At 36.0% G+C, this 18909-nt stretch overlaps 1 protein-coding gene across 3 annotated transcripts in view; it reads left to right on the forward strand.

Moving 5' to 3' along the window:
• The window catches only part of LOC145672826 (eEF1A lysine and N-terminal methyltransferase homolog), a 98292-nt gene that overhangs the window by 40713 nt on the left and 38670 nt on the right, over positions 1-18909 (forward strand). For all 3 annotated transcript variants that reach the window (XM_081741984.1, XM_081741977.1, XM_081741992.1), the window contains 4 exons: positions 1980-2198; positions 8545-8798; positions 10606-10792; positions 18066-18246. In XM_081741984.1, the coding sequence (XP_081598110.1) occupies positions 1980-2198; positions 8545-8798; positions 10606-10792; positions 18066-18246 (841 nt within the window). The remainder of the gene's footprint in view (positions 1-1979; positions 2199-8544; positions 8799-10605; positions 10793-18065; positions 18247-18909) is intronic.

Consider the following 18909-nt stretch of genomic DNA (forward strand, 5'->3'; position numbering starts at 1 on the left):
CCCATATCGACCCCGGTACTCACCGGGAGTCAACAATTCATAGGGTGGAGATGTCTTTTCTCTTATCATTTTTTTTTTTTTTTTTTTTTTTTTTGTAAGTTACCGAAAATCGTACTGGAATTGTTTTTTCCATTCGAAAATAAGTTTGTGTAACATAAAGAGGGACATCTACTTTGAACATAATAGTACAAATTTTGAACTTAAAATTATTCCTTGGACCTTATAGCTATTGCATACTTGGTTGTAGGCTATCTAATTGTATACTTCATTCGTAGGGCATGAAGTGTTCAAATATTGTGATGATGTCCGAAAGGAGAAAAAACGTAATTTGTTAACTACTTTCGATGGATAGATATTTCAGAAAGAAAATTGCCGAATTATATCAATAATAAATTATAATATTTAAAATGAATGCACGAAGAACTTCGATTGGGAAATTAAAGAAATCCACAGAGATAATAAGTACTTAAACCTTTACAGGTATAATTACCAGAAGTGGAAATTGCGGAAACTTTCTGATAATTGATTATTGTATAGCATCAAAAATGTTTTGTTTTGTAATGCTAATTTCTGCAATTATGTTCTAGATTCTTCCTTCACAGGTTCTCCTCACTAGTAAAATGAAACAAATGTGAATTTGATACTTTTGTACTAATATGATAGATTTGAAAGTTCAGAAACTTAATTTAAAGAAATTGATGTTATTGTTTTGGTTTCTTTTATGCATTTCCAACAATCATGCTGAACATTCATCAAAATGATCTAAACTCCTGTTCCTTATTAGTACTACTTCCGTGTGTTTTTCTCCTTTTACTGGATACACGAAATCAACTTATGTAATGTTTTATTCCACAAATAAACTTTAAAGTTTGTCTCCCTGAGTTATAATGCATTTTTATGTGTTCATGGTATAAATATACTCCTTGCTTGGTTATTTAATATAAAGATAAAAACAATGATAGGCCATTATTGTAGGTTTGTATAAAATGGAACACATTCTATGTGGTTATCTTTATCATGTATTACAATGGAAACGCATTGTGGAGTGCTAAGATGAAAATAAGGAATAAGCTCTGTAGCTGATTGCTTTCAAAGTGGAAAGAAAATCTTTTTTCTTGTCTGTGCATATTAGGAAGCAGTACTTAATATTTGAAATATATCAACATGCTGCCAATGAATTCCCAGTTGTGCTCGGATTTAAAGGTCGATTCACCATCTGTCTTGGGGTTGAGGAATTCTGTTGTATGGCCATTTTGTGAAATGTGGCGTATATGCTGGTTGTGGCTTGTGTGGACGGCTGTGCTCTCTCCTTTTTTGGAGAGCGAACGCTAGAACCATGAATCCTTATACTTGCCGATCACATTCTTGAATAAAGTCAAGTTAATGTCATAACCCTTGCTCTTACACTGGTTGTTGATATCATTGAAACACTTAACTTTGCATCGTAAAGTGCTGTAACATACCCTCCCAAAAGCAACTCAGTTTCAGCTGCATTACCCTCAAAAAAACACGAACACCTGAACAAGTTATATAACGTACTTTTTGGAAAAGGATCCTCTGTTTGAGTAGGCTTTTCAACTCTGCGAGAAAACACAAGCGCTATCTCACAGCTCACATACTACACTGACAGACACGTCTTGGGCTAGTTTATTTTGCATGCGTGGAAAAGGAATCGAGTTTGGTCAAACATACCCGGAACAACCTTCTATATATTTAGAAGAAATTGTTGGGACAAAAGATTCTCAGAGAACGATTGAAAGAATTTCTAGTTGCTAAGATAGATGTATCTAGTAGATGGACCATGAAGTTTCGGTTTATTTGATTGTGTAGGAGGTAAAGGATTTTTCTCTGTAATTGAAACGAGAAGGCATGAGTGAGTTTGAGATAGTTGTATGTAAGAAGACTTTTCTTAAGAAATAATGAATTCCTATTGTACAGCTTAGAATCAAATTTGTATATTTTATTTTATTATATTGTAGGAAATCGACAGGGTTTTGCGAATTGGTGGTCGATACGTGTGTATATCACTTCTGCAAGAACACATTCTACAGGCATTGTTAGATTATTTCCCAGAGGCTGGATGGATGCTTCGTGTCTGCCGCTGTTCGGAGGCCGAGCAGGATGCGCATGAAGGACCTGTCTTCCCTGTGTTCGTGGTAGTGTGTACTAAGTTCAAAAAGCTTCCAAATATACCTTCTGTAAGTATACATGACAAATCTGTAGGGTTACACAAGTTTTGTCATTTAAATTTCTTTCAGTGTTGATTGAAATGAATACGCACAAAAGGAAAACGTACTTACACTTTTTTTGTTGAGTTTTGTGAGAGCACATAACTCAGGAATATAATGCTTACGTCAAATGCTTTGGGTTTCGTGTTCGATTCCATTTCATATGAGTTTATGATGGTCAAAATCATGGGATGCTAATGAGTTTTCAGATTAAGAGAATTAGATAGAGTAAAAAGGAAGAGATATGGAATGGCGGCTGTGATTTAAATGGAGTTAGCTGGACGGAATATGTCCAGGGAGAAGGCACCAGTTTCTACAGTAGTTCTGTTGACAGACATTATAGTGATTATTACGGCAGCTTGATGTTCATTTCACCTTGTAATCAAAGGAATTTTAACTGTTGGAACACTGCAAATGGACCCTCCTTCCTTCAGATCTTGGATTTTGCGTAGGGTTGACAATCCAGTGCCATAATAAAGAATTGATCAAGAAACAATATTGCTATGGAACACTTGCGATAAAATATTCCACAGGTAAATTGCTCTTGTGATGTGAGAAATCTGTATAAAGCGTGAGGATAGGAGGTACTAAAAGAAACGTATAAAATTTGGTTAGATATAATAGCGATTCAAGAAATCAGGTAAATCGAAAGTAATAGCGCCTTGATTTGACAATTCACGTTTTCGTATACGAGAACCTCGCTTGCAGCGTAGTTAAAGGTCTCTTCATTAGAACAGCTTTCAAACTAAAAGACCATTTCAGAATATTTGTTATAACTATTAGACACGATTTTGTGGCAAATAAAAATGCGTAATTTCGTTATAAAAACATGCGTAAAGCGGGATAAAATCGGTGAATAAAAATTCAATGTAAGAACACTATTTTCCTTGGCAACTACAATTGGTACCTGTTGTTTCACCTTAATTTCCACTTATCAATCATCATGACATGAGCTCATGCATGACTATGTTAAACAATGTTTGAGTTTTTAAAAAATAGCACTAAGCATCCTCATTGAATAAAAGTATAATTTTAAGAAAAATACACGCACACAGAGAACATTAATAGAAAAAGAGAACTTTAGTGTTCACAGTTTACGTATGCACATAACACAGAAGCATTGTTTCATTGTTTTCTGGTGTTAATTTTTTTTCTTTTTTGTCGGTAACACAAAACAACATCATCTTCTTGTGATTTTCGCTTTCATTGTGCTCCACACACTAATCGCGTTTCTTCCAGGCTAGTCTAATATTACAAAATTTACACATAACTATTTTTTGATGTGCATCAAAAACGTAGAAACCATGATCTTTAAATTCTTGTGCTCTATCGAAACGTGTGATTTTTCGGCATTGTACCGGTTGCTTTGCCGTTCAGAAGTACACGAAGCAAATGTGGGACCACAATCATTGTAGCCAAGAAAACACAAACTGAGAGAGGGCTGGCCCCAGACAGCTGGCAGTCCCATATTTCATTATGGTAGACAAATGACGAACTAGTAGCGTTTACTCACGGTCAAGTATGCAGATGGGAGAAATAATGGTAATGAATAAATCGTAAAAACGTTGAAAATTTGTCATTTTTGCGTAAATTTCGTGGAATATGGAGACTTGTTGCAAATTTCGTTAATTCAACAGAATTTCACTTTTAATCGCGAGCGTTATATGACCTAACAAATAGTGAAAAAATATATATATATATTTTAGGTACACAACATTTTCATACAAAACTGGTACATTTCGCGTGTCACCAAAAAATCGTGTCTCTAATAATTATATATGAACCTACGAAGGGAACCGAAGATTGCCTAAAAGACAATTTCTACGAAGAAATCCTTGTGTTTTCGACCAGTTTCCAAAGAGCGGGACAAACGTAATTACATGTGATTTCAGTGAGAGAATAGAATGAAAAAATTGATTCCGTCCAACAATCGGGAAAGAAATCTCACAAAAAGTAAGTAACACCAATGAATGAGATTGATAAGTATTTTAGCCGTAAAGTGGTAAGTATTTTTAGCCTTAAAGAATCTAATAACTAAATTAACACACTTCCAATATAAATACGTCTATAAATATATATAAACTTCCTTGGACGGTTGCGCAAGAAACCAAATTGACCATAATTTAGTAAATAACTAGAGATATACCAACGTCTTAGATGTCCGTTCTTATGAGGATTAGATTGTTAGTCTGATCACAGTAGTGATTGCGAAACCGACACAGGACAAAGACCGTTAATAAAGATTAACTCTAAAACCATAAATAGGAGAAAATTTGATGGAAGATCAAAGACTGCGAATTTAGAAGAATTAATTGAAGCTCTGCAGGATGTACAACATAACGAAAATGATGGTAACAATAAAACTGGCATGGTGTTGTCGAAACGTGAGAAAATATTCATGATACTGTGAAAATTCAGCGGACAAAAGTGTAGGATGTGGCAAGGTCGAGAAGCGTAAAGTGTGTTTCAATTAGAAATGTAAGGACATAAATAAACTGCAAAAGAAATGGGTTAGATTACCTCCTAGCACTGTGAACGTGGAAAGACAGAGAATAGTAAATAAGGAGCTACTCCTACTTTTAGGAGGGAATACAGCGAGACGGTACGCAGAAACATTTCAGGTAGATGAATGCGTTATTTCGATAACATCTTAGACATACAGTTGGACAGATGATAGAAGTATAGTGAAATACACACCCACTGATTAAGGGACCATACTTACAGAGACTGAAAGAATTCTTAAAAAAATAAAGTTAAAATGAAATCAGTAGAACTTGGCATCGTTTCAGATTTTTTAAAATGATATTTACAAAATTAGTTTAAAGTTCATCGTAGTTTAAACCCTTCTTTACATGATCATTGACCGAATTGAAAGATCTGTGTAAGTATTTTGAAATGATGCCAAATTCTATTCAAATCCGAAAATTGGAAAACGAAGTTTGCAGCTTTGGTGCTGGGAACAAGTTCTATATGGTGTTACGTCGAGATGCTTTTGCTTGACAAGCGAAATTACGGATGTTCGAAAAGGACCTGAGTTGCTTCATGTTAATTGACAAACAGCTTTCCTAACTTGAGACTTGAGAACTCCTACTGTCATCACCTAGATAAATAGAACAAAATAAACTAAGAGATAGAAGATTAATGCGAGAAGTGCATATCACTACTCTGTACAATACATATCATCGCGACAAATGTCGAAATATTTACAAGAGATATAAAGTCTATTGTATAAAAGTGAAAGTTGGTCGCTAACTTACAGAGAAGTATAGAGACTGGGGTTTTCGAAAAGAAAGTTTTGAAAAAAGTATTTGGTAGGAAAAGATCGACTGTTAAAGAAGTTGCGCAAAGTGTAACTTCACAAAAGCTTCAAGTCCTCTCGTATTATGAAGAAAAATAAAGTCTAGACATGTCACTCTTATGAGTTACACGTATGGGAATGGATAGTCTTAAGCCAGAAGTCTAGAAGAAGAAGAAGAAGAAATGCTTTTGAAGAGAAAAATATGTTGGAGGCTAATATAAAATAGGATTGTATGTAGGTAAGTAGTAACAGTCCAGAGAATATTGACGTGACACAGGATACAATCCAATTGAGAGGCTTTGTTTCTGCAGTGATTTACCTTCGCTTTCCTTAAGCGAAAGGGTTGGACATCATTGAGTGAATTACGTACAAAATAGTCAGCTAGTTGAGGAAGAAAAAAAATGAAGTTTTAAGGGAAAAGGAATTAGTTACTCACTTTGTTTAAGCAGAAGTCAAATCCAGATATCCAACAAAAATTCTTCTTAATTCACTCGATAGTGAAAAAATTAATCGAAACTGAGCGAAGGCTTCTATTTTAAACGATAGGGAATTAAACAAAGTGCAAATAAATTTTTAGAAAGTGTATACAGTTATTTCATATGCATTGAGTACCAGTAGACATAAACCAGAATAGAATTTGTCCGGTAGATTGTCAGAAACTCAAACTCCGATCTCCCGCTTACTGGGTGATTGTTTTTATCGTTTGAGCTACAAGTGACTTAATAATATTTAATATAGTGTATTTTCACATTATATTACCTCTTAATGTAAATTTTACAACATATATTCAAAATGGCTGCCTCACTCACTCAGTCTGTTTACTATATTTGAGGCTACTGTGTGGACCATGTGTACACTGATGTTGTTAATCTCATTTGTTATGTTCATCTTCAGTTCCACCAGTATGTGTGGCCTGTTGTTATACGTTTGAGGTAATCCCAAAGGAAGAAATCAGGGAACGTAAATCGGGATACTCTTCACTGTAGTTTCAAAGAAAATTGGTCCCACTATACGACGACGTGATATGGCACACAAAACTCCAATTTTCTGAGAGTGTAATGGAGTTTCTTGTAACACATGTGGATTTTCAGTTGACCGAATTCGAGTGTTTTGACTGTCACGTAGTTACTAAGGTAAAGCCACGTCTCATCAGTGAAGAATACACAGTCAGGCTTTGCAATGCCATGGTTAATAACAAATGAGCGAAACCCTGTACAGTACACTACGCGTTTATCTTTACCCTTCTTCTTCAATTCCTGAACACTGCAAACATGATGGACACGAAAGTCTCTCCATCGCTCTCTGAGTACTTCCATATGAAATTGAGAATGCGCTGATAGTTCCTTCAAGGTTATTGAGGGCAAACGCTATATCACATTTCTAACCTCTGACAGTTTAGCATCACTCGAAATGGGCAGTCTGCCGGTTCCCTTCTTGTCTGCAGCAGATCCACATTCTTTAAAACGGACGATTAATCTCGTAATGGTTGAATTCTTAGGCCACACGAGGATATTTCCTAAGAAATTCGTCTGCAGCACGTGCGTAAGGATATCCACTGGCAAAATAATGTTCAGCAATGAGCTCACCAAGCAATACAGAATGCACTGATGCAGGCGTCGTGTGCTCAATATACATCTCAATGGTGTGCTCAATATACATCTCAATGTTGTTAATACCCATGGTGCTATCTTGCGATAGCCAATGGAACTTTTCAACCATAACACTATTTAGAAACAACTGAATTTGGATATGCGCGACTTTTGAATCACATGGTATAATTTATTAGGTCAGTTGGTAGAATAATCGGGCAGTAAGGGAGATTTTGGAATTCGAGTTCCCACCAATTGTGGCGACCAGATTTTTCCATGTTATTAAATTGTGTACAACGTAAGTTTGGAGGTTGATTGAGGATTCTCGAGTTGCTATGGCTAGCCTGCGTGCGTTTTGTTCTGTTTTAAGTAAGATCTAAATAACTAGTCTACCATCTCTTAATGAAAAATGCTTAGTTCCATTAATAAACTGTGAGGACTTTTGCCTAGAATAATTAAGGCAAACTGACGAAATCCTAAGTGGAACACACCATATTTTTATTGTAGACTTAGTGAAATAGTAAGGATCTATGTGATTTGAAGAAATTTAAAACTGTGTATGGAACAAATGGATATTCATTTTATGCAAAATAACGAAATTGGGACAGAATCAAACAGCAGTATAAATTTTTCTATTTTAAGCAAAGGAAAATAACGTTTATAAATTATTAAAAAAAAAAAAAAAAAAAAAAAAAACCTAAGAGGAATACTATCTCTGTATTCGAGGAGAATCGAAGGAAGCTCCATTCTAGCTGTGTGGGTAGCGTATGCACCTTTGGCGCAGGAGACCTGAGTTTGATTCCGGCTGGAGTTCATGTGGTTCGGGTCCTACGTTAAGCTGTAAGTTCACGTCTTATACAAACTCACTGCTGAAAGAGACGCTAAACTCACATCAAATTTAAAAATCGAAGGGAGGCGGACCTCTGTTTACGAAATAGAGAACCTTGTATATTTTTCTAGGATAATTCAATATACGCTGATATGATGTGAATATGAAATAATTTGAAACTTCAACATCGTTTAAGTTCAATTTATCTGCATGGTTCAATTTATGTGTACAATATTACGCCCCAAAATAGATTTCCTCTAGCTTAAATTTTGTTCTAACTTCTAAATGGATTAGTAAATTCGAATACAGTGTTTTTTATCTTAAATTAAATTACTTGTTTTTTAATTTGCAGACTGTCTAGTTAAACAATCTCTTCATTCGGAAGATACTTTTAAATTAAATGAAATCCTGTTTTGAATATGACTTTCTCCTTTCTGTTTTCACGAATCCAAGTGTTATTACAGCAATGATAGGTATAATTGTAAAAGTGTGAATGTTGCCTACAATACCTTATACTGTACTTTTATACTGCTTTATATAAGTTACTGATTACTTGCTAGACTCTACAGCTATATATATGATCTGTATTTTTATTTAAAGGTTATAGAATTGTGCATAAACGAGAAAGATGTCCAAAGGTTAAACAATGCAGAAGAATTAATAGCAACAGTAAAATCGATTCAAAAAGCCGCTCTCGTATGCTCTCAAGTAGCAAGAGGGTCGTTAGCTGGCAGCAAGGTAACCCTTGAATTGTGTCGTCCAGGGGAAAACAGACCAAGATACTCACTTCACGTGGTGGATCACCCGGGTGGAGTCAAAAAGAAATTCGCCGCTTTTATCGTTCCTCAAGGGAGGTAGGTATGTCATGCTGTTATATATTTATCAACTCTATTTCTTCTAAATAAGAAAATAAATATTTACGTACCTAGCGTATGTTTTTTAAAGTTAGATCCTTACAATTTTGATGTACATAGCTGTCCACAGAAGATTATGAAGAACACCGTATAGAATTAAGACATTCAAAAATAAGAAGATAAGAAAAAGACTGAAAAAAAAAATATCTTGAGAAATAAAGAAGCTTGAAGGTAAAAAATGTTAAAACTAAGCTTTCAAATAATAAAAAAAAATAATACGTAGACTGTCATGTTGCCGACATCGTCGGCTGCCTTTGTACTATACCAGGGCGCCGGGTAGCCCACCATGAGGGCACATATAGATGTTGCTGCTCAGGTAGAGGTGTCCACAGTGTGTGCACACCGATCACCAGTTTCTTATGGTAGCTTCATTTAGCCGGTATCATAAACACAAGCGGCGTTGGGGGAAAAAATTGGTTTATAAGGAAAATATATATTTTTTTGGTTACAAGAGTAATACATATTGATTATACAACTTATGACACATACTGCATTGCCCATGCCTGGAAGGGTCAGTCTGAGTGTTAAATCAATAATTCAAGTACTACTGAAGAAAAAAGTTGGCTTTCTTGGTTGTCGGTAATCAGAGAGCTATATCAAATTATGATACGTATTGATTTGTTTATGAGTGTATTCAGAATGCTAAAGTATTACATATGTCGTGAATGTATAATACTAGTGTGTGGTATTGTATGAGGAAGTTTGACTCATAATACTTATTTACAATAAGAATATAAGCTTACACTGTACATAAAATTAAAATATAGTTGCACGGGTATAGAGATGGTGGAGTCGATTAAAAAATTTGTTTTTTCTAAACCTGACCATAAATGATAGTGTTCTCGAGTCAAGGAAAATTTACTTACTTAGTCATGGAAATTCAGGGAAATCAGTGCTAAAATGTCAGTGTAAACTTTGTTTTATCACGCATAGCTGTCTTAAAATAAGACAAAGGTATATTTATATATTTTTATTTTTCAATTTTACGTGTGTATTTAACAGTCGCTGCACTAATAGATAAGGTTCTTGGTACCTAATACAGAGTGCCCACCCAACTATGATTAAGCCATAGATTTCATATACCATGAAAGAACAGGAATAAACCGTGAATTTCGTTATCAAACCGTGAAAATCTAAAAATGTTTCAAATTTTTAATACCAAAAAAAAATATATATATATATATCAAAAGCTACAATGGGCGGTTTTTATTGTAGTTTTGAGGTCAATAAAGCTTACTTTTATAAACTTCCCGACTGTGAAATTGAAAAATTCTGAATGATGAAAACTGTGAATTCGTTTATTTAGTTTGAGTGACAACCCTCTAATAATTGTAAGAACTTTGATTTTGGACGCTTAGCATTTGTTTGAACGATTTCCTTCAGAAACGATAAAAGCGGCGACATAGTTCCAGGGCTAACAGATCAACCAGTGGAAATCAGCTGCGTTCATTTGTAGTAAAAACCATAGTAAATAGTAAGTTATTTACTACAGATCTAGTTATTTAGAAATATATTATATGGAGATTCAGTTGTTTAAAAAATGTACTTGGTTTTTGCATTTTTAGGTATTTGATGAAAAATGGGCTAAATAGAGTTAATTGTTGGTTACGAACCTGACTGCAGCTGAAGTTAAATATAGATAAAGCTAATGAAAAAGCATTTACGTTTCAATTTGAACTTTCGTGCAGAAAATATGAACGAAAAAGTTTGTGTATTTTTTTTATGTGTACTTCAAATATTCTCTCAGGGAAACGGAATGGCTATTCGCAACTAGTGAAGGAAGGTTGCAGCTCTTGAAGACAGCAAATGTTGGGCGTCTGGTAGTGGTAACATTGCATAGGGATCAGCAATACGATAGTCTTGATGCAGTACGTGACGAACTTTCTAGCAGTATTATGCAGCTAGCTCCACCTAATTTAGGCTCAAATGAACAGGTAAGATAAACAATGTAAGTATTATAATAGTAACTTGAAATTGAGAAATGGAACACATTATAATATAAAATTAGTACTTACAGAGAATGCTTTGAGGGAGCAGTTGTAATTAACGCTCCAATTCTTTAAGGGTTTTTGAAGTTGTGTAATTACTTCCTACTGAAGAAAAGTGCTTAAACATCACGTTAGAATACACAAGAGTTTGTAGAATTTGACAATCCTATTTAGTGAAGTACTCCATGTGAAAAATACCTTTTATGGTTTATAAGAACAAGTAACAGTGTCATGTGCAGACGACGTGAAGAAAATTGGCGTGTTAAGCGCGATATTTTCCCAATTAACATTGAAACCGAAAGTAGTAATAGAATTATACCACTTCCGGTTTTAGTTGAGAGATATGAGGAATATATTCTTGGGACCCTTAATTGACTACAGAAAACCGCTTCTTGCTATCAGTTTATCGTTTTTACGCTATAGCGATCAACGTTAAAACCGGAAGTGGTTCATTTCTACCACTTCTGGTTTGAATAAAGGACAGAGAGAGAATATGGTACCTATTTTTGGAACGCTAAATTGATTTAAAGAAGAACCGTTTCTCGCTGTCTCGTGTCGTTTTTGCTCTGTGCAGATCAATATTGAAACCGGAAGTTCTAGAGGATTTCTGTCACTTCCGGTTTCAGTAGAGAGTTGCGGGTGGAGATGAAATGTATTCTTGGGACAACGCTTGATCGATTGCAGAAAACAGCTTCTCGCCATCTAATACTGGTTTTGCTATACAATGATCAATTTTACAACCGGATATTGTTGATATCTGCCACTTCCGGTTTGAATATCACCTCCATCAACAAACCCGATTTCTAACTTTTCACCCCTTACATCCTGACTAAATTGATGTGATTCATCAACTAGCTCCTGAGATTTTGTTTTCCGATTGCACGAACAAATTATTTTTTCCCCTTGGATAAATGTACACAGTGTACTAGTAACTGTATAAAGTAGTTTTGGTAAACCAATCTCCTTAAATTCTGCTAGCGGTTATAGCTTGGAAAGTATAATGAAAATGCTGTTGGTAATTAATGTTCATAATATAAATGTAACCAAGAAAGTTCTGTCGCGTTTTCACCCACCATCTTCGAATATCGATATGTCACCTAAGACATACCTGGAAGATCAAAAATAGTCCCCATCAGCATCGACGACCATCTGCCAACGTTTTGGAAGGCCATAGATTCCTCTAAGGTGATTGTCCAAGAAATGGAACAGGTGATAATCGAAAGAGAGTATGGCGGATGCAATAGTGTTTCTCATACAAGGTGTTGAATGGTGTCCCTGGTCATCCTAACCATATGGGGTTTAGTTCTGTCCAGTAACAGGAGGGACCCCTTTCCGATTCAGAAGTGCTGGTTCCAGAGTTCTGAGTTTTTCTTGAACACGGCTCAACTGGTGACAGTACACAGTTACATTGATGCTCTGACCAGCTGGTAGCAGTTCCCAATGCATGATGCCGCGAGCAGTCGACAAAACACACAGGAGGACCTTCTGGTACAGTGCTGGTTTCAGGTGCTTTGGAACCGGTTCATGGGATGCTAACCAATGATGACGGCACCGTGGAGCTTCGTACAGGACCCACTTCTCATCACATGTGCACACCCTGTTCAGAAATTGCTCCTTCCTCAGACGAGACAGCTAAGAAACACATGTGTCTGCTCGCTTTGTCTTCTGGCCCAGAGTCAAATCATGTAGACTTAACGACCCAACTTGTAGTGTAGTTGATGGAGATGCTGCCGAATGGTTTCTCCACTCACACTGAGTTGTAGTCCTAGTTCCTCATATGTCTGGCCACTGTTCACTTCAGTTGTTGCCTGAAGATCTTCATTTTGTACGTGTGTTGGTTTTCTGACACGTGCTGTGTCTTCGAGTGTTTCTGTATTGTCCGCGAAGTCACGACACCCTCACCAAAGGCCTGGCATATCTTCCGCCCCGTTGCAATGACGTTTGACCCCAGTTTGAACTCGTACAGCATAAAGGCTGTTATGACGCTCTGTGGAGGTCCCATGTTCACTCTGCCCTTATGATGTAACTGAACTGTCACAACCAGGTAGTATGTTGGATATACCCACACCAACAACTGACCTTCACCTTATCTCCATTCTCATTCAACTCACGGTGTGAGGGCTAATAGAACACAGACCTCCACAAAAAGTGACAGAAATTTCTTGGTTACTTTTATAGTACACTAGAACTAATAATAAAATACAGTGAACACTAAAATATCAGAGGTTAATTAGTAAAAATGGCGTCAGCAAATCTAAATTCATATCATATGAAAATTCTCCTGTTCATTACTTATTCCTATAACACAAGATATTTCCTCTGAATAGACTTTCCAACTGTCTGTGAAGAAATACTTACTTTTTTATTATTTTAAATTTTTTGTAGTAATGAAAAATTCTAAACTTTATAAACGTATTTATTTCTTCTTTGTGTATAATCATTGTTCTGAATTTTGTTAACACAGTATTCCAATATTTATCAAAATATCTTTTTTCCATGTTCAACTTTGGATTTTTTTTTTTTTTTGGTCATTATATAGAAAGCTTCAAATAAGCTTACTTCGATCAGTGTTGAAGTTCTAGGCATAACCTATACAGCGGAAAGAGTGAAACGTGTGTAGTTATTGAGGGACTGGACTGGGTAGCATAGTGATTAGCGCACTGGCACGGAGCCAGAAACTCAGGATTGATTTTTGAATCAGTTACACATGTTTTCATTCTTAAATTTTCTTTGTAGATATAGTTGAAGTGTGGCTTGTAGCAATGAAAAAATAAATAAATAAAAATAAAATAAAATAAAACCTTTTCAGTTTTTCGTTCCGATTATGCTGTGTAGGCCAAAGGAGACGATGATAATGAGAGTGGGTAAAATGTTGGAATGAAGGAAGTGGGAGGAAATAGGAGAATCCCGAGAAAATCCACGCACACAGTGTTGGCCTACTACAAAGCCCACTTGGTGCGAGCTGGAATCTAACCAGAAACTCCATTCAGCAGAAGTAAACGCTCTACCACTCAGCAACAGCACACCCGTGTTATTTGTATAGTTGAGTGAATTAGGTAGTTTGTATTTTACGTAATAATGTTGAAGAGCTCCATTAATAAGCATAAAACGTTCCTTTTATATGTAAAAATTCATTGAGTGACGTAATTTGGTATTGTTTTTCTATAGAGAGGTGTTGTGTGTGATACCATTGAGTGAGATAATTTTGTGTTGTTTTTCTATAGAGAGATGTATCTATGTGATGCCATTGAATGAGGTAATTTGGTGTTGTTTTTCTATAGAGAGATGTATCTGTGTGATGGCATTGAGGTAATTTTGTGTTGTTTTTCTCTACAGAGATGTTGTATCTGTGTGATGCCACTGAGAGGTAATTTGGTGTTGTTTTTCTATAGAGAGATGTTGTATCTGTGTGATGCTTCTGTTCATATTCATTAGAGACAATCAGATACTATATTGGCCTGAATATAGTAAAATATCGAATTTAATACGACCCTAATTTTTTAAAGATAATTTTAATGGAAATGATTTTGGTGAAGAAAGTAAAATGGATACAGAGCTTCATATTCTAGAGCTTAAGCAAACAGAAACAGAATAACTATAAAGAAACGCAAATCTCTGAATGTAAACATATTTCTGCTGAATTAATATTAGTTTGAAGGGAAATATACTGAAACTGGATACATAAACTGATTTTTTAATATTTTTTTTTTATTTGGAACAAGGGCGAATTGCCACGAGAGGGAAAGAATTAGTCGTACCAATTCTCTAGACTGATGCCAAAAACTGATTGTAATAATTACCGAGACATCTCTTTCTGGTCTACATCCCATAAAATTTTCTCAAACATTATATTAGTAAGATTGATCCCATACGCAAATGGGATCCACTGGTTTTGTGGAAGTGAGCTTTTATCAAAACTGTTTCATTGGTCTTATCTTTTGCTTTCAAGAAGTATCGAGCGGTGCAGAAATTTATGTAGTCCATGTAATTAGTGATGTGATTGAAACATTTTTTTTTTAAAAGAAATTGAAAAATCATAGTTCGTTTCGATTATGTTAGACCAGCATGAAACATTTTACGTTAGAAACAGGTCTCAATTATCAACTTTCTTGAGGTGTGTGCATAAGGAGGAAGGTTATATCAAGGAAAGATGTATAGGTTTTACTTTATCAGACTAAAATAAAGTGGCACTGGGGCTCAGTGGCAGAGAGCTCATATCTGATGCGGGGAGTCTTTGGTTCAATCTCAGACCATGGGAGCTTCTGGTGGATAGTACTATATTCTAATTCCATCAATTCTTTTATAATCATTCATGTCTATTAATCAGGAGGGCACTGTGGCTCAGTGGTAGAGTGCTTACCTCTGGTGCTTGTGGTCCCTGGTTCAATCCCAGCCCAAGTAAATTTGTGGTGGACAATACAGTGTCTTTGGGTTTTCTCTGGGTACTCCCGTTTCCTCTAACATTCTTATTCCACCATTCTTCTGTTATTATTCATTTACCTTAATCATCCGTCTCCCTTAGGTTGAACGTCATCACGTGAGACGTTAAACCGAAAGATTTTATTTCATTTCCAGGTTTATTAATCATACGACCAGAGTGGGAGAGGTCGGTACGGTCAATCCCAGAGCGGACTGACGCCGAGTGCTCGCTGATTCTCCTTTTAAGGCTAATCTTCGGGTCTCTTTCGGCACTGGCGTTAGTGTAGATGACGTCTTTTTTCTTCGTTGACATGTGACACAAAGTAAAGTGTAGTCTGTTGTGGTGGCTGGCAAGTGCTACATGGCTAAGTACATTACAATACAAAGAAGCATAGGTTTTGTTGAAGACCTGCGAGGACATGGTTATAGAAGTAAATCCAGAGGGAACTAAATACATGCCGTGATCATAGTAATTGCAAATTATAGATATATTAAAATATCAAGTAATATTTTCGACAAAGTAGACTCTTTTAAGTATTTAGAATCCATATTAATAGACAAAACCATACCCACAAAGGAATTAAATGCCGACTGAATGCAGGAATTCGGTGTTATTACTCAGTTCAGAATATTTTATCTTCTCGAATTCTGTCGAAGAATTTGAAGCTTAACATTTATAAAATGATAATAGTACCTGTTATGTTGTATAGTTGCAAAACATGATGGCTTACTGTGAGAGAAGAACACAGACTGAAAGTATTTGAAAATAAGATCCTGAGGCGAATATTCGAAATCAGGAGGGACGACAATGGGAAATGGCGGAAACTTCATAACGAGAAACTGCGTAATTAATACAGTTTACTTAACATTGTTAGGATCATTCAGAAGACTCAGGTGGGCAGTTCTTGTAGTCAGAATGGAAGAAATCCACAGAAGTAGGAATACAAAGTGGACACTGAATCCAGTTGGCTGCACAGAAGTCAGTGGACAGCTTGTTTGAATGCAGCATTGAACTTTCGGGTTTCATAAGCCGTTGTTAGTTATTTTAATATAAAAAAAGAAAATAAAAATACCTAGCATAAATTAAAAGGCTGAGTCATAAGTGTTGCAATATTCTAGTTCACAACATACCTATATATACAACAGTACATTGAAAGCAGATTAACACTCAAAGTGTAGCCCTCGTCTGGTGGTGGTGGCGGTGTTTGTTTGCACATATTAAACATTGGTGAGCACTCATCGTCACTGCTAGGGGGCGCGGTGGCTCAGTGATAAAGCGTTCACCTCGGGTGCTGGGGTCCCTGGTTCGATCCCAGCTCGCGCCGTGTGGATTTTGTGGTGGACAAACACTGTGCTCATGGGTTTTCTCGGGGTTCACCCGTTTCCTCCCACTTTCTTCATTCCACCATTTTACTCTCATTATCACCGTCTCCTTTAGCCTAACCGGCATAACCGTGGGACGTTAAACTTAAAGATTTCATTTCATTTTCATCGTCACTGCCACTAAAAACTAACTAAAAGTACTGACGGAGCAGCGCGCTCCGTGTTAAATAGTTCGCTTGACACACTACCTCTTGGAATAGCTTGACCTTGCACTTTCTGTCGATCATGGCGCATACACTCGCCTGCTGTTAAGGTTGTGGATATATATTGAAGACGTATGACTAACGCTTGTATTAAACACACTTTGAAAATTCAGTGAACGTGGTTATAGCTACATCGGTTCCAGTGACATCTCGTCTATGTGCGACACATATTCAGTGAGTAAGTTCATGGTTTATTATTTACTTCGCGTGTATATTAATATATGTACTTTTTAAAGTTTTAGTAACGTAATAGTTGGATATTAGGAGTAAGGTTGTTGGGTAAAAAGTATTCACTAATTTGGGAACTGTCTTACGAGTTGATAATTGTAATAGCCTGTACATATAAAAATTAGTGAAAAAATGTGATTAGAATTACAGATAGATAGATTGTGTTAATCAAGTTTACCTGGAATAGGAAGAAATCGATTACGAAGATATAACGTGCGATTGGAAGTTAGGTACAAATATATAGGGGAATGAATGAGGAAGATAATACCAGCACAGATTGAGAATAATACGTTCACGTAAGATATGTTGTTAGTGATTAGAAAGATTCAATGTTCACTCACGTGAGTAACCTTTATTAATGAAAACGATGTTCTCTATTGAGTAAACTGTGATTAAATATTTTTTTTTTTGAAATACCGAATATTTGATTGTAGCTAACAGTAGTATATTCTTCAGTGTCCAACAAATAATCTCAACTGTATTTAGATCACACAGCTTGAGACAAGCACTTTCTCAGGAAATGAGGTCTACATTTTGGATCCAGAGAACATCTGAATATGAACAGGTGATGGTTGCAACAAGTTAACCGAAATATAATCTCAAAAAACTCATGTAATAAACAGTTAGTATAAGTAATAACAATGACTCACCTGTAATATTCCTTCAATGTTTGTTTTTTCAGCCTATATTTTAGCTGAACTGGTGGTCAGTAATCTTCAGGGCAGAGGGCTTAAGTTATTTTTATATGCAGGCTCTTACATCATGATTGATGAGTTCAGTTGAAATACAGGCTAAAAAAGCATTCACTGAAAGAAAAGTACAGGTGAGCCATTGTATTATCTATATTGAAAATGTGTTCCATACGCTCAATAAGTAATTAAGCAATTAGTAGTTTTCATTAATTGAACTTTAACTTTTGCGTATTTATTGTACAATTCGTTACGTGCTTATGCTATATTGCATTGGTATTTTCCTTTTATATGTAGGTCCCATTTTTGTCTGCTGGAGAAGATGTAGGTAAGCGGGAGCTCTGTTTTCGTGGCCAGAGTGACTTCTCTGGAGAGTTTGTCGTGGAAGAGATAGAAGGAGATGGTGGCCAGTTATATAGAAGGCTAATATTCTTGCAGAATCAAAATATTATACAGTCTGAAGCTAGGATGAAAATGAGTAAGTACATTTACAGAAAAGTTTGTTTTATTATAATTCATATATTATTCAGTAAGTTAGTTTTAACTGTTAAGGAGTCATTAAAATGTGATAAAGGTAGCATTTGGCACATTATTGTTAACGCATTTATTATTTTGAAATTTGCCTGAAGATGATAGCAATGGACGCTATTGAAATTATGCCAGCAGGCCCAAACGCATCCAGGGCACTTGAAATGAGTGGGTTATTTCAAGTTGAAGAATCAGTTCATTGTTAACTAATTCTTACCTATAATGCACTCTGGGAATCCTAAAAGGATTGGGGCCACGGTGGCTCAGTGGTAGAGCGTTCACCTCTGGCGCTTGGGGTCCCGGGTTCGATCCCAGCCCCCGCCAAGTGAACTTTGTGGTGGACAAACACCGTGTGCGTGGGTTTTCTCGGGGTTCTCCCGTTTCCTCCCACTTTCTTCATTCCACCATTTCATTCATTACTCATCATCACCGTCTCCTTTAGCCTAACCGGCATAATCATGGGACGTAAAACTCAAAGATTTCATTTCATTTTTCCCTAAAAGGATTGTTATATTCCTAATATAATTTCGGTCACCAATCCTGTTACTTTCGACGGCTAGACAGTAATGAAGAGCATTGGCCTCACAAATATTTTTGCATATGATTCAACTTC

Source organism: Thermobia domestica, chromosome 2 (assembly GCF_964235325.1).
Source record: "Thermobia domestica chromosome 2, izTheDome1.hap1.1, whole genome shotgun sequence".
Taxonomy (NCBI): domain Eukaryota; kingdom Metazoa; phylum Arthropoda; class Insecta; order Zygentoma; family Lepismatidae; genus Thermobia; species Thermobia domestica.